We start from the raw sequence: 12,718 nt of genomic DNA, 5'->3' as shown, positions 1-12,718 counted from the left end.
AACGTCACAGAGGCCGAAGTGTCATGCTAGTGTCATGCTGTTGCATGTCGCGATCCTGGCGGTTGGTCGCAGAAATGCAAACGAGAAGCAGCGAGTAGCACAAGTGAACGCGAGTGTCGCTGTCATCATGGTGTCCCAACTTCTGGCTGCCGAAGCTTCCGTGGACTGCCACACAGCGACCTGCAGCAGAACAGGCGTCTGCCACATCCACCATCGCTGCTGTGACACCGCCAGGATCGCCACCGGCGATAGCATGACACTTCTACGACGTCATCAGGCGGAAATCGAGGGACTACTTTTTGGACATGGTGAACACACCATACGATGATGTCAGAACGCCCATTCCTTACAAACTGATTAAAAAAAAGAATTGTGGGTAGACCAACATGCATCTAGCATTTTGCATATCCTTCCAATCAAAGCCAATCAGAGCTCGGCGTCGTTCTGACGTCAACGCGACCCCTGCGCAAGATGCAGACGAGATGCGTAGGATCGCGGTGCCTCCTCCACGGTGTTGCTTCTCTGCGGTGCTCCAGTGCGCTGTGAGAAGCGCGCTCAACGGAGCTGGACAAGCTAACAGCCCTCGAACAATGAGAAATACTGAGGAACTTTCCAAGCACCGTCAAGGGTTCAACAAGGAGATCGAATCAAATAGTACGCCATTTGAATCGCTAATCATAAATTAAGAAAATTTCCACCAGCTTACCTTAACGATACGGCAGCATTAAAATGATAAACAATGATGCCCTATATTTGTTAGTTTTTGGAGAGGAAAACACAAATTAACCTTTGGCATTGTGTTGGTATAAATTTTAGTGAAATGTAGCAGAATATAGCAGAATTGGGGGGGGGGGGGGGGGGGTGCTTGGAGCGAAAATTTATGCTGGAGAACCCAGAGATCCTAGAGTTTTTTACCACCCCTGCTCGTTTTGATCAGGATGAGTATCGTGCTAGCAAACAGTCGTGTTACTGTTACGTGATGCGCCTTAAAGATCCCCGGCTAACAGTCATAGTGCACTGACAATATTTCTTAACTACAGCAGACACCCCATGCCATTTAGGGCAAGCTAACTTCCACACACGATTACTTTTAGCAGGGTGAGCACTTTGGTACTATAGTAATCACATCCCTATAATTAGCTCACTAGTTACCAGGTCACATTCGTGTGCAACGTCTGCCACTTGTACTAAAGATACAATTTCATTTTTTAAAGTGCTCTTTCTTTTTATATTAGTATTTTCAGTCTAACGCCCCTGTAAACTGCTCCAGATGGGGTAACAACATTAAAGGCACTTCGAAAGGTTGGCACAACTTTATTAAATATAAAAGGGTGATAAATAATGAGCCTATGTACAAATGAAGAACACCTCAGAATATTGCATTGCAAGCCATCCTCCCAAACAGGGCATAAGCTCGTGACAGCTTGCAGTAACAAACGCTTGTGGTGAAGTCAAAGAAACCCTACTGCAGGGCAGCTGGTTCCCCATTTACACTTAAACTGACAGTTCAGAGAGAGCTGCAGGTACAAAGCCATAGCTTCCAAAGAAACTTCCACTGCTCGAGCAGTTGGAAAGCATGTACCTGCTAAGCAAGTATAGCCTGCACCCAGAGCCATCCCTGCATTGACAGTCTGATGACTGACAAAGCATGCTTATGCCTCCCTGGTAAGAAATGTACCCATGTCCAAGTCAGTTCATCTCACAGACAAGACATTGTGCTAAGAGCTGGAGATGCCAAGCAAGAGCTTCCAAAGGAACTTTTCACTGTACAACCATTTGTGCAATGGATGGCTGCGAGGCAAGCGGCCCAGGCCCCTAGCGTTCGTTGAATTGTCAGTCTGAAAGTCAATGAAGTGTGGCAATGCCTTTCTGATAACGCATATGCCTGCACCTTAGCCAGATCATCTCGCAGATCACTCTTAGACAACAAGAAACTGTTCAAGAGAGCTGGAGGTACCTAGCCATAGCTTCGAATGAAACTATCACTGCATGACAATTTATGCAATGGATGGCTGCAAGTGGCCCAGACCCCTAGCTTTTGCTGAATTGTTAGTCTGAAGTCCAACAAGGCACAGTCATGCATCTCTGATTGCAGACGTGTCTGCATGCAAGCCAGCTTATCTTGCAGATCACTTTTAGACAACAAGACAGTGTGCCAAGAGAGCTGGAGGTACTAAGCCATAGCTTTAAGAAAAGAAAAAAAAAACTTCCACTGCATGACTATTTGTGCAATGGAGTGCTGCAGGCTGCAAAGCAAGTCCCATAAAACCCTAGCCTTCACTCAATTGTCAGTCTGAAGGTGAACAAAGCGTAGCCACGTGCCTCTGGTAACACATATTTCACACCCCAGCCAGTTCACCTCACAAATCACTCTTAGACAACAAGACCCAGTCCAAGAGAGCTGGGGGCATCAAGCCTTAGCTTCCAAAAAAATCTATCACTGCACGACCATTTATGCAATGGCCAGCTGCAAGGCAAGTGTTCCAAACTACTAGCCTTCACTGAACTGTCAGACTGAAAGCCAACGAAGTGTAGCCGGTAACCGATGTGCCCGGCCCTCAGCCAGTTCGTCTCGGAGATCACTCTTAGATGAGGTTTCATGCTCACACACTCAAGACCCACTCTGGTACATCCCCGAAGCCAGCAGCAAGTTCCGTCTCGTGAAGTGCAACGCCAGCACTGAGGTCGCCTTGGTTGGGTACGAGCCGAGCAGCAGACCGTCCGAGTTGGTCCGGACGGTGGGCGCGTGTGAGATGTTGAGTTCTTCCAGGTCAATCTCGTCCAGGAGCCTGGTGAAGTCCCAGAGCTTGATGCAGTTGTCGATGCCTCCGGATGCCAGGAGCGTCGCGTCTCGACTGAAGCAGAGGCAGTAGATGGTGTCTGTGTGCCCTGCAAGTTCGGCCAGGAGGTGCCCATGGGCCACGTCCCAGAGGAGGATCTTGCAGTCGGCACCACCCGACGTGAGGAAGCGACCGTCGTTGCTAAACTGGAGGCAGTAGATGCGGCCCTTGTGGCCCGTCATGTAGCGGACGCAGCTGCCTGTCAGGACATCCCAGAGGCGCACCGTCCGGTCGCTCGACCCGGTCGCCACGTAGTTAGAGTTGTGGTGGAACTGGATGCAGTCAATGTCGGAGACGTGACCTGCAGAAGCGAGGACGGTGGATGTGACTGCAGTGATTGTTTGCAGAACAAAGTAATGCCATACGTGTATCTACGGTCAACGAAAAGATAAGGACAGCACACAGACACTTCAGTCGTCCAGTCTCAAGTGCGAGCTTCCTACCTTCAACAACGCTTTGACGTTTCGTGCACGTCGAGTGCGCACGCACGGCAAAGCACAAATGAGGGCGAGGAGAGCGTGTTGGAGGTCAGGCATTCTAAAGACACGCTCTGCCATTTTCATTCCATCAGTGACCATAGTAACTGTGCCGGCATCACGTTTCAGATGCCTTTTCCGAAAGAATGTCTTTATGGGCCTACCCATTAGAATCACACAGATTCTCTCGGTACCCAAAAAAACACAATGTCCCTTGCCCGAAATTTAACTCCAGGCTTCTCGCACACAAGCTGCAATTCACCAGTGGATAAAGAAATGCTTGGCAGGGGTACTTCAGAGGCTGCGAGACCTCTCGCCACTTGGGAGTTGTGAAAAGTTCTCGCGAAAATATTGGACAATCGTGAACTCGCAAACAGATCCAACATTTTCTTATTGGTCAATAATGCTTACAGAGCAAGGTGCTGTGACACCACATTCAATCAGCACTTAACAAAGGCCTAGCTCTCACCCGAGACCAAGAGCAGACACAAGGGACATCTAGGAACTGTGCTGTCAGTAAAGGGGCATTCATGTGAGGGAGAAATCCCTTCCTTCACTTGCCGAGACGTGCATCACATGGCAACAACGTCACGTTTAGGAGCAGAACCGCATTGACGTAGACATTCCAGGTAGACAAGGGAGCTTTTGCTCCGGCTGCACAAACACTCCCCTCCCCGCCTCTTCGCAATTGGCAGTATTTTGTTTGCATGTCTGGCAACTTTCCAGATTTTGCTCAGCGAGATACCAGTGGTGGCATCAGGATTGCCGAACTTGTTGTGACCCGCGCTGTTGCACATGTTGTCCGAGGCACCCGAAGGAGTCTTTGATATTCATCAGTGCTGTCCTCGAGCTGCTCCTCATGCAAATGATTTTTGATTTCACATTCCTTGTGTTGCATCCCCCCATTCAAGAAGCATATTTATTTCAGCAGGAAGCAGTTTGTCGTCTTCTGCATCTAAGACTGCTGCTGCCATAATCGGGTATCTCTGTTTCATGTATGCTACCTATTTTCTACTCTTGTCAGCTCGCACCAAACCCTGTTGTCAAAAGAGTATGGCCGCTAGATGCGCCTGATAACATTAACATCCCTCTCGGCTCCCTGCCATTCATGTGAATACTTGAGTCGGGGAGAGAGAACCGTTGGTTCCGCCAATCACTGACATCATGCACATCCCTTGCTGAAAGCCATTTCCTGAGTGAAAACCCTTTAAAGGAGCTGTGCAACAATTTCAGTGCTTTGCTTAAATAATTTGGGAGTTGGTGCCTCGACCTTTTTGAAGTAAAGAACAAAAAACCACTTTTGACTGCATGTCCCAGTTTTTATTTTAAAAATTGACAAAGATTGAGGTTTTCGGCACTTAACTCCTTCACCATCTTCCGAGTCACGTGCGTTGTGACGTGAAAGGGGGATATGTGGGTTTCCTGTGAAGCTCTCTCTCTAGAGCCATCAGTGAGCAGCGAGAACTCACCCGCTCGCGACCACATGCTTGCACAGCATGATCAACGTGGCGAAAGGAGGAAAGTACCAACATCCGGGTTCGGCCATTCCCACCCGGCTCTGCCCCCCTCCCCCTCCGGCTTCTGGAAGCTGTTCGCGGTAGCAGATAGAGCTGACAGTTTTGTTGACCTCGGATAAATGGCACAAATAGAACTCCGTACAATAAAAGTTTTGTCGATTATACTAGGTTTTTGACACATTTATGTTTATGTTCGAACGACAAGATTTATAGAAAATTACCTTTTATCGAGCAGGTATTTGCACAACTGGCTATCTTTTTACAAGTCCTCCATCGACGTCATGCCGCGTGGTTTTCATGGCAGCCGCTCGCAGCTGCCGGTTGGGATATCTTCTATTCTTGCCTTGCGATTACGCGGCGGAATTCCAACATTTCGAAGGAAGGAGATGTGCTTTCTGTCCTTTGTGACAGGATAGACAATGTTCAAAGTAGAAGATGCAAATTCTTTCAATGTTAAAATTGTTGCACAGCTTGTTTAAAGGGGCCCTGCAATCATATTTAAGCGTCTACCTTTTTTGCGGTTTTCACATCTCTTGAAGTTCAGGCAAGCCAGTGGGCACGGAGAGAGTAACTAAATATCAGTGCGTCATATTTTAATCGGACGACGCGGAAACCTCCTCCACTGACGAGGGCGACTCGCGGTACCGAAAGCGCGCAAAATGTGACGTCTTTGGTCCTGGGCTTACTACTGGTCAGAGCCGCCAAAAACTTCTTTTTAGTCGAAATACAAAATATAAGTGGCACCGAACCGTTTCAATTATTTATAAAAGTAGTTTTTGTTCAGTATTTTAGATCAGAAAAGAAACAAGTGCAGTTTATAAAGTACGAAAACAAGAAATGACCCGTCGACTTGCCCGCCACCAAGCTGCGGAAAAGGCGGTGCATACTAGAAAGGAGAAGTGGGATCAGGCGCCGACACGGAAAGGTCAAGAATGTACGCGTCGGCGCTGCGATCATAGCAACAGGAAGATCCGACCAGCTCCGAGCGTTCCGAAGGCCTTCGGTATCTTCGGCGAAAAGCTTTGTCTTGCGGTTCGGCCGTTTCGCGGTATGGCAGCTCGAAGTGGCTCCCATTCTGAACTGATCTTTACCCCGTGTTTGCTGTCGTTTGTGACCAATGAAGTGTCATGCCGAATTAGTGTTTAATCGCGCAGCAAGTGCGGTGAGAGCCGCTCTGGCTGCCCACTGCGTACAGCCTATCCAGAACATGCTTTAGTGGCGCCCTCTCGCGCCATCGACACGGAGTGCGGCAGCCCTGAGCGCTCGCGATGAGCCCACTACCCCTCCTCTAGTTCACGGCCACTCAAGCAACCAAAGACGTCATGAGGGAGGTTATTTTTTGCTTGTCCTTGTAGTTTTAATTTGCCTATAACTTCTAAAATAAATCGAATTTCGAGAAAAGAAAATTTTCACTGAGTTACTATGTTCCGAGCGCTCAGGTTCAGTGCAAATTAAAAACCAGTAAAAAAGTCCTTGCAGGGCCCCTTTAAGGGGAAACTCTGGTCAAATTTTGACATTGAGAGAACAACGCAGTCCTACGTTGCATCATCTGAAATGCATGCACGTAAAAAATTACAACGCAATTCCGCCTTAAAGTTTATGAAATTGGCCAACGTAGTCAGAGCAGCTCCACGGTCACCAAAATCGACCCAATCTAGCGGGCAACGCGTGGTGTGCGGAGCAGTGCAGTCAACGCTGCTGAACACTCTGCTGAACATCAACAACTGGAAGAATGGTTTTGTTTGCTTCTTACTTTCCGAGGCACGGAGTGAGAGGGCGAGAAAAAAAAAAGAGAATGCAAGGTGCCCCTCTGACACTTTTGTTGATGGCATTGTCGACGTCTCCGTAGCAAGTGATGCCCAGTAGTTGACGAGCAGGACCAATGTTACCTGCCGCCAGCAAGGTTTCGGTTTCACTCTGTGATTTTAGTTTAAACGAGGTTTGCAAGAAAACTATTTAATATTTTGGAAAACTAATGACACAGAACCGTTTATTAGTAGTTTTTACACAATAATCACCCCTAATCCTAGAATTTTGAGAATTGACCACAGGTGCCCTTTTAAGGGAAGCTAAAGCACTTTTCAAGAAATTTGTACAGTCAAACCCGTTTATATCGAACTCGGAAAAAAACGTCTACCAGTTCGATATAAACGTTTTAATGAATTTGACTCTCAAAAATCAGCTTTCTGGTGACATATTACACAATGAAATAGTCTTGCATCTTTTGCTGCTTTTTCTTCATTGCATCCGCGATAACAATATTTTTCTACTCTTTCGGCGGACACCAAAGTGCTGAGGCCACTGTCTTCTATATTCGTGAATTAGCGCTGAACTATGCCGAGAGCACGGAGCATGTCCGAGCTGGGTGCCTTCATGTCCCGAACATGAAGGCACTCTAGCCCGAGCAGGACAACCTTCTCCTGCAGAGCGCCGTTTCAGAGCACAACTCTTAGGAACCCGTTTCCGGCTTGAGCGGCGTCAGCGTTGCCGTCGGCGTAACAGCACATAACCCTCATGAGGGTTATGAAGGTTACTCTCACGAGGGTTACCCTCACGAGGATCACGAGGGTTACCCTCGTGACTCTCGTGAGAGTAACCGTGGTAACCCTCGTAATCCTCACGAGGGTTAGTTACCCTCAAAAGGATAAGTAACCCTCGTGACCCTCACGAAGGTAACCCTCACGAGGGTCACGATTGTTGCCCTCACGAGGGTCACGAGGGTTACCCTCACGAGGGTCATGACGGTTACCCCCTGAGGTCACGTGACCCCTGAGGTCGCGTGACCACCTTGAGGTCACGTAACCCCCTGATGTCAAGTGACCCCCTTGAGGTCACGTGAACTCAGGGAGTTAACTATCCCACAGTAGCCTTCCATCCTATCCCTCAGCACCCTTCCATCCTCCTCTTCAAGAGCTGCGCTCTAATCCGGCGTCACAGGGAGTTGTAAACGGCTTTCATTTTTTTTTCTCTGCAAGTTGGCTTTCCCCTAAGGCACGCGGCTGCGTTGGGGGAAAGCCAGCTAGCAGAGCAAGCTGGCTTTTTCTTTTTCCGGGCGGCTGCGTGAACCGCCCGGAAGAAAAAATAATACGGACCAGGGAGAGAAAGGATGGAGGCACCCTCCCCCCGCTCTCTCTCCGCAGAAGAGATTTTTTTCTTCTTCCAAACAATCAACACAGCTGCCCCTCCCATCTCCTCTCCCCTCCCCCTCCCCCTCCCCCCCCCCCAAAAAAAAAAATATATTTTGAGCGGTTTTTGCAAGTTGGTTTTCCCCCAATGCGGCTGCTCGCGTTGGGGGAAAGCCAGTTTGCAGAGCAAAACGGCGCTCTTGGCAGTTCCATATATCGGTAGCGGCTGCAATTTTTGTTCGATGTAACCGTAGTTTTTCCTATATATTATCACTGTAACATTACTGTGTACAATAATTGTTCGATATAAGCGATAATTCGGTGTAAACGGGTTCGATATAGTCGGGTTTGACTGTATTAAGAACAGACTTCTATAGTTGTTTGTCCCGTGAATTCAGTTGTTGCACATATCTTGGGAAAAAGTAAAAGTAAGCCACATTTATATTGAAAAATATGTGCAGCGATTGCGGCCGGGTATGAGGCGATCTTCCCTGCCGCTTGTTATCTGTCCAGAGCATGATATCATCGACGGCATCTTCAAGCCAGCTTAGTGCCGCACAAGGGTCATCCGATACCGCTGATGACATCACTTTTGCCAGTTTTCATCTCTGCCCTCGCGCTTTCCTACTCTCAGCGTGCTGCAATGGACAGGTCTACGTTGAAATTATAATTGGGTATTACGAAGCTCCTATGATTGAGATCAAAAGAAAACTTAAGACATCATTTTTAAGGAGTCTGCATTACGACTTTTACTGTTCGTTCGAATGCAAGGACTTCTTCAGCTTCCTTTTAAGTGAGTCCAACATATAAATCCGGGACCACCACTCACCAGAAAAGATTCGTAGGGGCTGATAGGAGTCCGTCGACCACAACCGGGCCGTCCGGTCGTGACCACACGAAGCGAAGTAGAAGCCGTGCGGGCTAAACTTGACGTCCCAGATGGGGAAGCAGTGGCCCTTGTAGCACACGACGTTCGTCCACGTCAGCAGGCTCCAGAGCCGAATGGTGGAGTCCTCGGAAGAGGACAGGAGGTATGTGTGGTCGGGGCTAAAGCTGACCGCCGTCACCGGGCCGCTGTGGCCCATCAGGACACGCATCTCCACGCCGCTGCGCTCGTCCATCATCCTGAAAATAGGACGCGGATGCAGGTTTCATCTAGGAAAAAGCGCCAGTGTCGGCACTAAGCCAGCACTGCACGCCTGGATGCAGAGACAGAAAAAGGGCCGTCAGAAGCAGCGGGTAGCTGATGTAGCACAAAGTCGGTGCGGTGCCCACAGAGCCGAGTTGGCGCCGCACTGTATGTGAGAACTCGAATTTACAGTATCAACATACATTCCTCGATTGTCTCGTGGGTGCTGCCATTTTGTGGCCTAGTGCAAAGCGGGTGCAACTGGAGACAGTTACGACATGAAAGCGCAACTTTCTGTGCTTCAGATACAGTGACAAGAAGCTTGGGCGATGTCGTCTCGCTCCGTCGCGGACTGTTTCGACATTTCTGGAGGACGCAAGAGTGTGTCTGTTATACCAGATAACTGGCAATAGTGATTTTAAACGACAAGATGGGTGAAGTGCCGGTATTGCTAAGTGCAGCTTATTTAGTGGCTCTGGGGTGAGCGAAAAGGACGGATGGATGCCAATGGCTGTACACGTCATAACGGAGGTTAGCTTGCACCACCTAGCCTAGAAAAACAAAAGCATGATTCGTCCCCTCGCCCTTCTAAGACAATAGACCGATCCCACTAAGCGTTCCACGCATGCATGACGCCGCCATCACTGTACTTCATAGAAGGCAGGCGCCAGTTCACGAGGCAGCTCGTACCGCCTCGTGCTCTGCTCGCGCAGGCAGCGGGGTTGTCGCGCGTGCAGAAAGACTACATCCCCCAGGATGCATGGCGGCAGCGGTGGCGTAATAAAACTGGCTGTGTGATCCGTCTATTTGCTCCCCCTCTGCATTTTTCTAACTGTCCCCAAGCAGTGTGGGATATGCTAGGATTAAGATTTAGAAGTTTGCCAGGGTTTCCCCGGTCGTCTCTGCCCTCAAACCGCAGCCCATGGTGGTTTGCCCAGGGCTGAAAATCTTAGCCTCCTCTGTTTACATACACTAAAGTTAAAGGAAGAAGCGCCTTTAGGTAATGATAATCCACAAAGTATGCGAGCATCACCCAGGGGACACCTGCAGCCATTAAGAAAGAAGGAAAATTCGGGAGTTAAATGTGCATGTGCGCCTTTACAGGAAATGCTTTCCGGAGAGTGTGTGTGTGCACATGTTGGCCAAGTATGCATGCTTATGAAGTGTTTTACTGCAAGGGTATCAAGGTGTCCGGTGTTTTTTAACGCAGACAGAGGTTCTCGAGGTCAGAGAGTGGGACAGCGTCTCGCACAATGGTCATTGAACGAGTTATGAAAGGTAAAATATAGGACGGCTCGCCTTGAATGCAGGAGCGTTCAAAGCGAGCCATAAAACTTGACACCTGCACATAAAGAGGTGCAATTTTTACCAAAGATGTACTTTAGTCATTCAAGGCATGAAGGCATTTTAAAGAAGAGGACGGCATCCCCCTTCTTTTCTCTTCCCCTCCAAGTCATAGAAATGCTAGTCACACTGGCCACCCATGGAAAAAGAAAAAACTCCTGGCTACACCCCTGAATAGAACTTGTGTTAGGTGCTACCCCCAATAGGTGGCGTTGACTGGCGACCATAGTTGAGTATGGTGCCACTTACCACGAGCTTACGATGAACTTCCACAACACTTCTGCAACATTGACTCACTTTCACAACATGCATCGCACACCACCAAGATTCTAGTTCTTCTCAGAAGATAAGTGGGGGCTCATTCTGAGCCTGCACTGTGAACACCATGCTCAACTGCAGCATCCAGTGAATACCACTTTGCTTAGATTGACAGAATTAGACAAAGGTGGGATGCAGGTCATGCCACCTGTAAATATAGTGATTTCTGATCTGTGTCTCCGCCTGCCATTCCCATTTTTAAAAGATTTCATGCTTATTTTCTAATAGGAACTGATCTTCACTTTGAAATTTCTGCAGGTAGACCACTGGATTGATCTCTCACAGCCACCTTGAACCACAAAGTTCATAGCACACCTGTACAGGACGTCATCCGCTTCCTTGTCAATTGTCTCCAGGTCGTGCGCAGACTTCATCCCCTTCAGTTTGTTAGGGGTCAGGCTCCACACCCTTATCAGAGAGTCCCCAAACCCTGCCGCAAGAAGGGTACTGTCCTCCGATATCTCGGCCACCGTAACCCCCAAGTGGCTGTTGAGAAAAGTATAGAAGCAGATGGAAGGGAGACTGTCCGGGCCCAGCTTGACCCTCTTGATGGCCTCCTTCATGGCGCTGATCTTGTCCAACTTGTCAGCGTCCCTGAGCTCGGGCAAGGGAATCCGATTGTTGGGGGGCGCGTTGGGGTCGTTGCGCGCCTTCTTAGACAGAAGAGGGTCCTTTTTGGGCTTCTTTTTCTTCGGCTTGTCCTCTCCGTCACCGCCGTCGTCGTCTTCGTCGAGCGGAATATGTAGTTCGGGTTCTTTGAGGAGCCCGTAGTAGACTTTGACCTTATTCGCTTGCCGAGCCGCCTCCCCCAGGAACGCACCGGCCGTAGCGTCAAGCTGGGGTTTCATCCGCGCGATTCCTTCGTAGACATCGAGGTACAGGTGTTCCTGGATAATATTTTGAAGGACAGTGTTCTTCTTGTCCTGGAGGTGCCGCTTGAGGAAGTTGTACGTGTCGCGGGACATTCGAACTGTAAACTGTCCCGATCGGAAGTTGTCCATGAACTCGTTACCCTTCATGTGATCTTTCTTGGTGAGGCACGAGAGGCGTTTGACGTCCTCCTGGTAGTACTCTTCCTGCTCGGGCCCGAAGCGTTCCATGAACTTGACGGCCTGTTCCTCGTGCTCGTTGTAGACCAGCTCCAGGTACATGTGAACGAAAGCCGGGTAGAGGATCATGGCGAGTTCGTGGCGGTACGAGTCCAGCGACGATTCAACGAAGCGCTTAAACACCGTGTACGTGTCTTCGTAGATGTCCGGGTCGCCTTCGCTTTTGTACGTCGAGAGGACGCTACTCACGTCCGAACTCGCCTGCACGTCCTCTTGAAGGTTGTTGTCTCCGAGGATCTTGGCTTCTTTGCGGAGTATGAGCTCGGTCTCCTGGAGCTTGTTCTTTTTGAGGAACTTCAGGACAGCCAGCAGAGAGTTCTTATCCAGGTTGAGCTCGCTGTCTTCGTCCTTTTCGGACGTGACCGAATCGGGAGTCGGGGCGGGCGCGGGAGTCGCCGCGTTGCCGTTACTTATCACGACGGGAACGGACCCGTCCACCACGGATTCCGCCATTTTGACCGACGACGCTTGCCAAGTTTATGTTTGCAGGCAGATAATCAATCAACCCCGTTGATTGGTTGAGATGGTGTGTAGCCTGCGCCATCTATACGTGAGTTTTTACAAAAATAAAAATTACCTTTTTAAACGCAATTTTGCTTTGTGATATTCGAAGGACACCACAATAAATATAAAATATTACTACTTCCTCACTTTTATTTTTGACGTCATGCGTTACATGGTGCTATTTTTACTTCTTTCATTCCCTCCTTCTGGGCAGGTGATTGGTCCTGGGATTTCGCAGGACGACTACCTTCGCTCTGTGCCCCGTCGCAACGAACGAACCGGGCGCATAGACCCTCTCTTCGCTCGGACCCAACGGCACGACAACTCATGTCTCCTCCGGGCTGTGAGACTTTGGA

At 49.1% G+C, this 12,718-nt stretch overlaps 1 protein-coding gene across 1 annotated transcript; it reads right to left on the bottom strand.

Moving 5' to 3' along the window:
* Positions 1–1,297: 1,297 nt before the first annotated feature.
* LOC8039799 (transcription initiation factor TFIID subunit 5) lies at positions 1,298–12,331 on the bottom strand. The gene is made up of 3 exons (XM_002413694.5): positions 11,065–12,331; positions 8,788–9,083; positions 1,298–3,141 (listed from the first exon to the last, which is right to left on the bottom strand). Exons 1-3 carry the CDS (start codon positions 12,309–12,311, stop codon positions 2,612–2,614), a joined length of 2,073 nt encoding a protein of 690 aa, XP_002413739.2. The 5' UTR covers positions 12,312–12,331; the 3' UTR covers positions 1,298–2,611.
* Between the last annotated feature and the right edge of the window lie 387 nt (positions 12,332–12,718).

This window comes from Ixodes scapularis, unplaced genomic scaffold (genome assembly GCF_016920785.2).
Source record: "Ixodes scapularis isolate PalLabHiFi unplaced genomic scaffold, ASM1692078v2 PGA_scaffold8__174_contigs__length_109621045, whole genome shotgun sequence".
Lineage (NCBI taxonomy): Eukaryota > Metazoa > Arthropoda > Arachnida > Ixodida > Ixodidae > Ixodes > Ixodes scapularis.
This window is presented reverse-complemented; position numbering and strand designations above follow the sequence as displayed.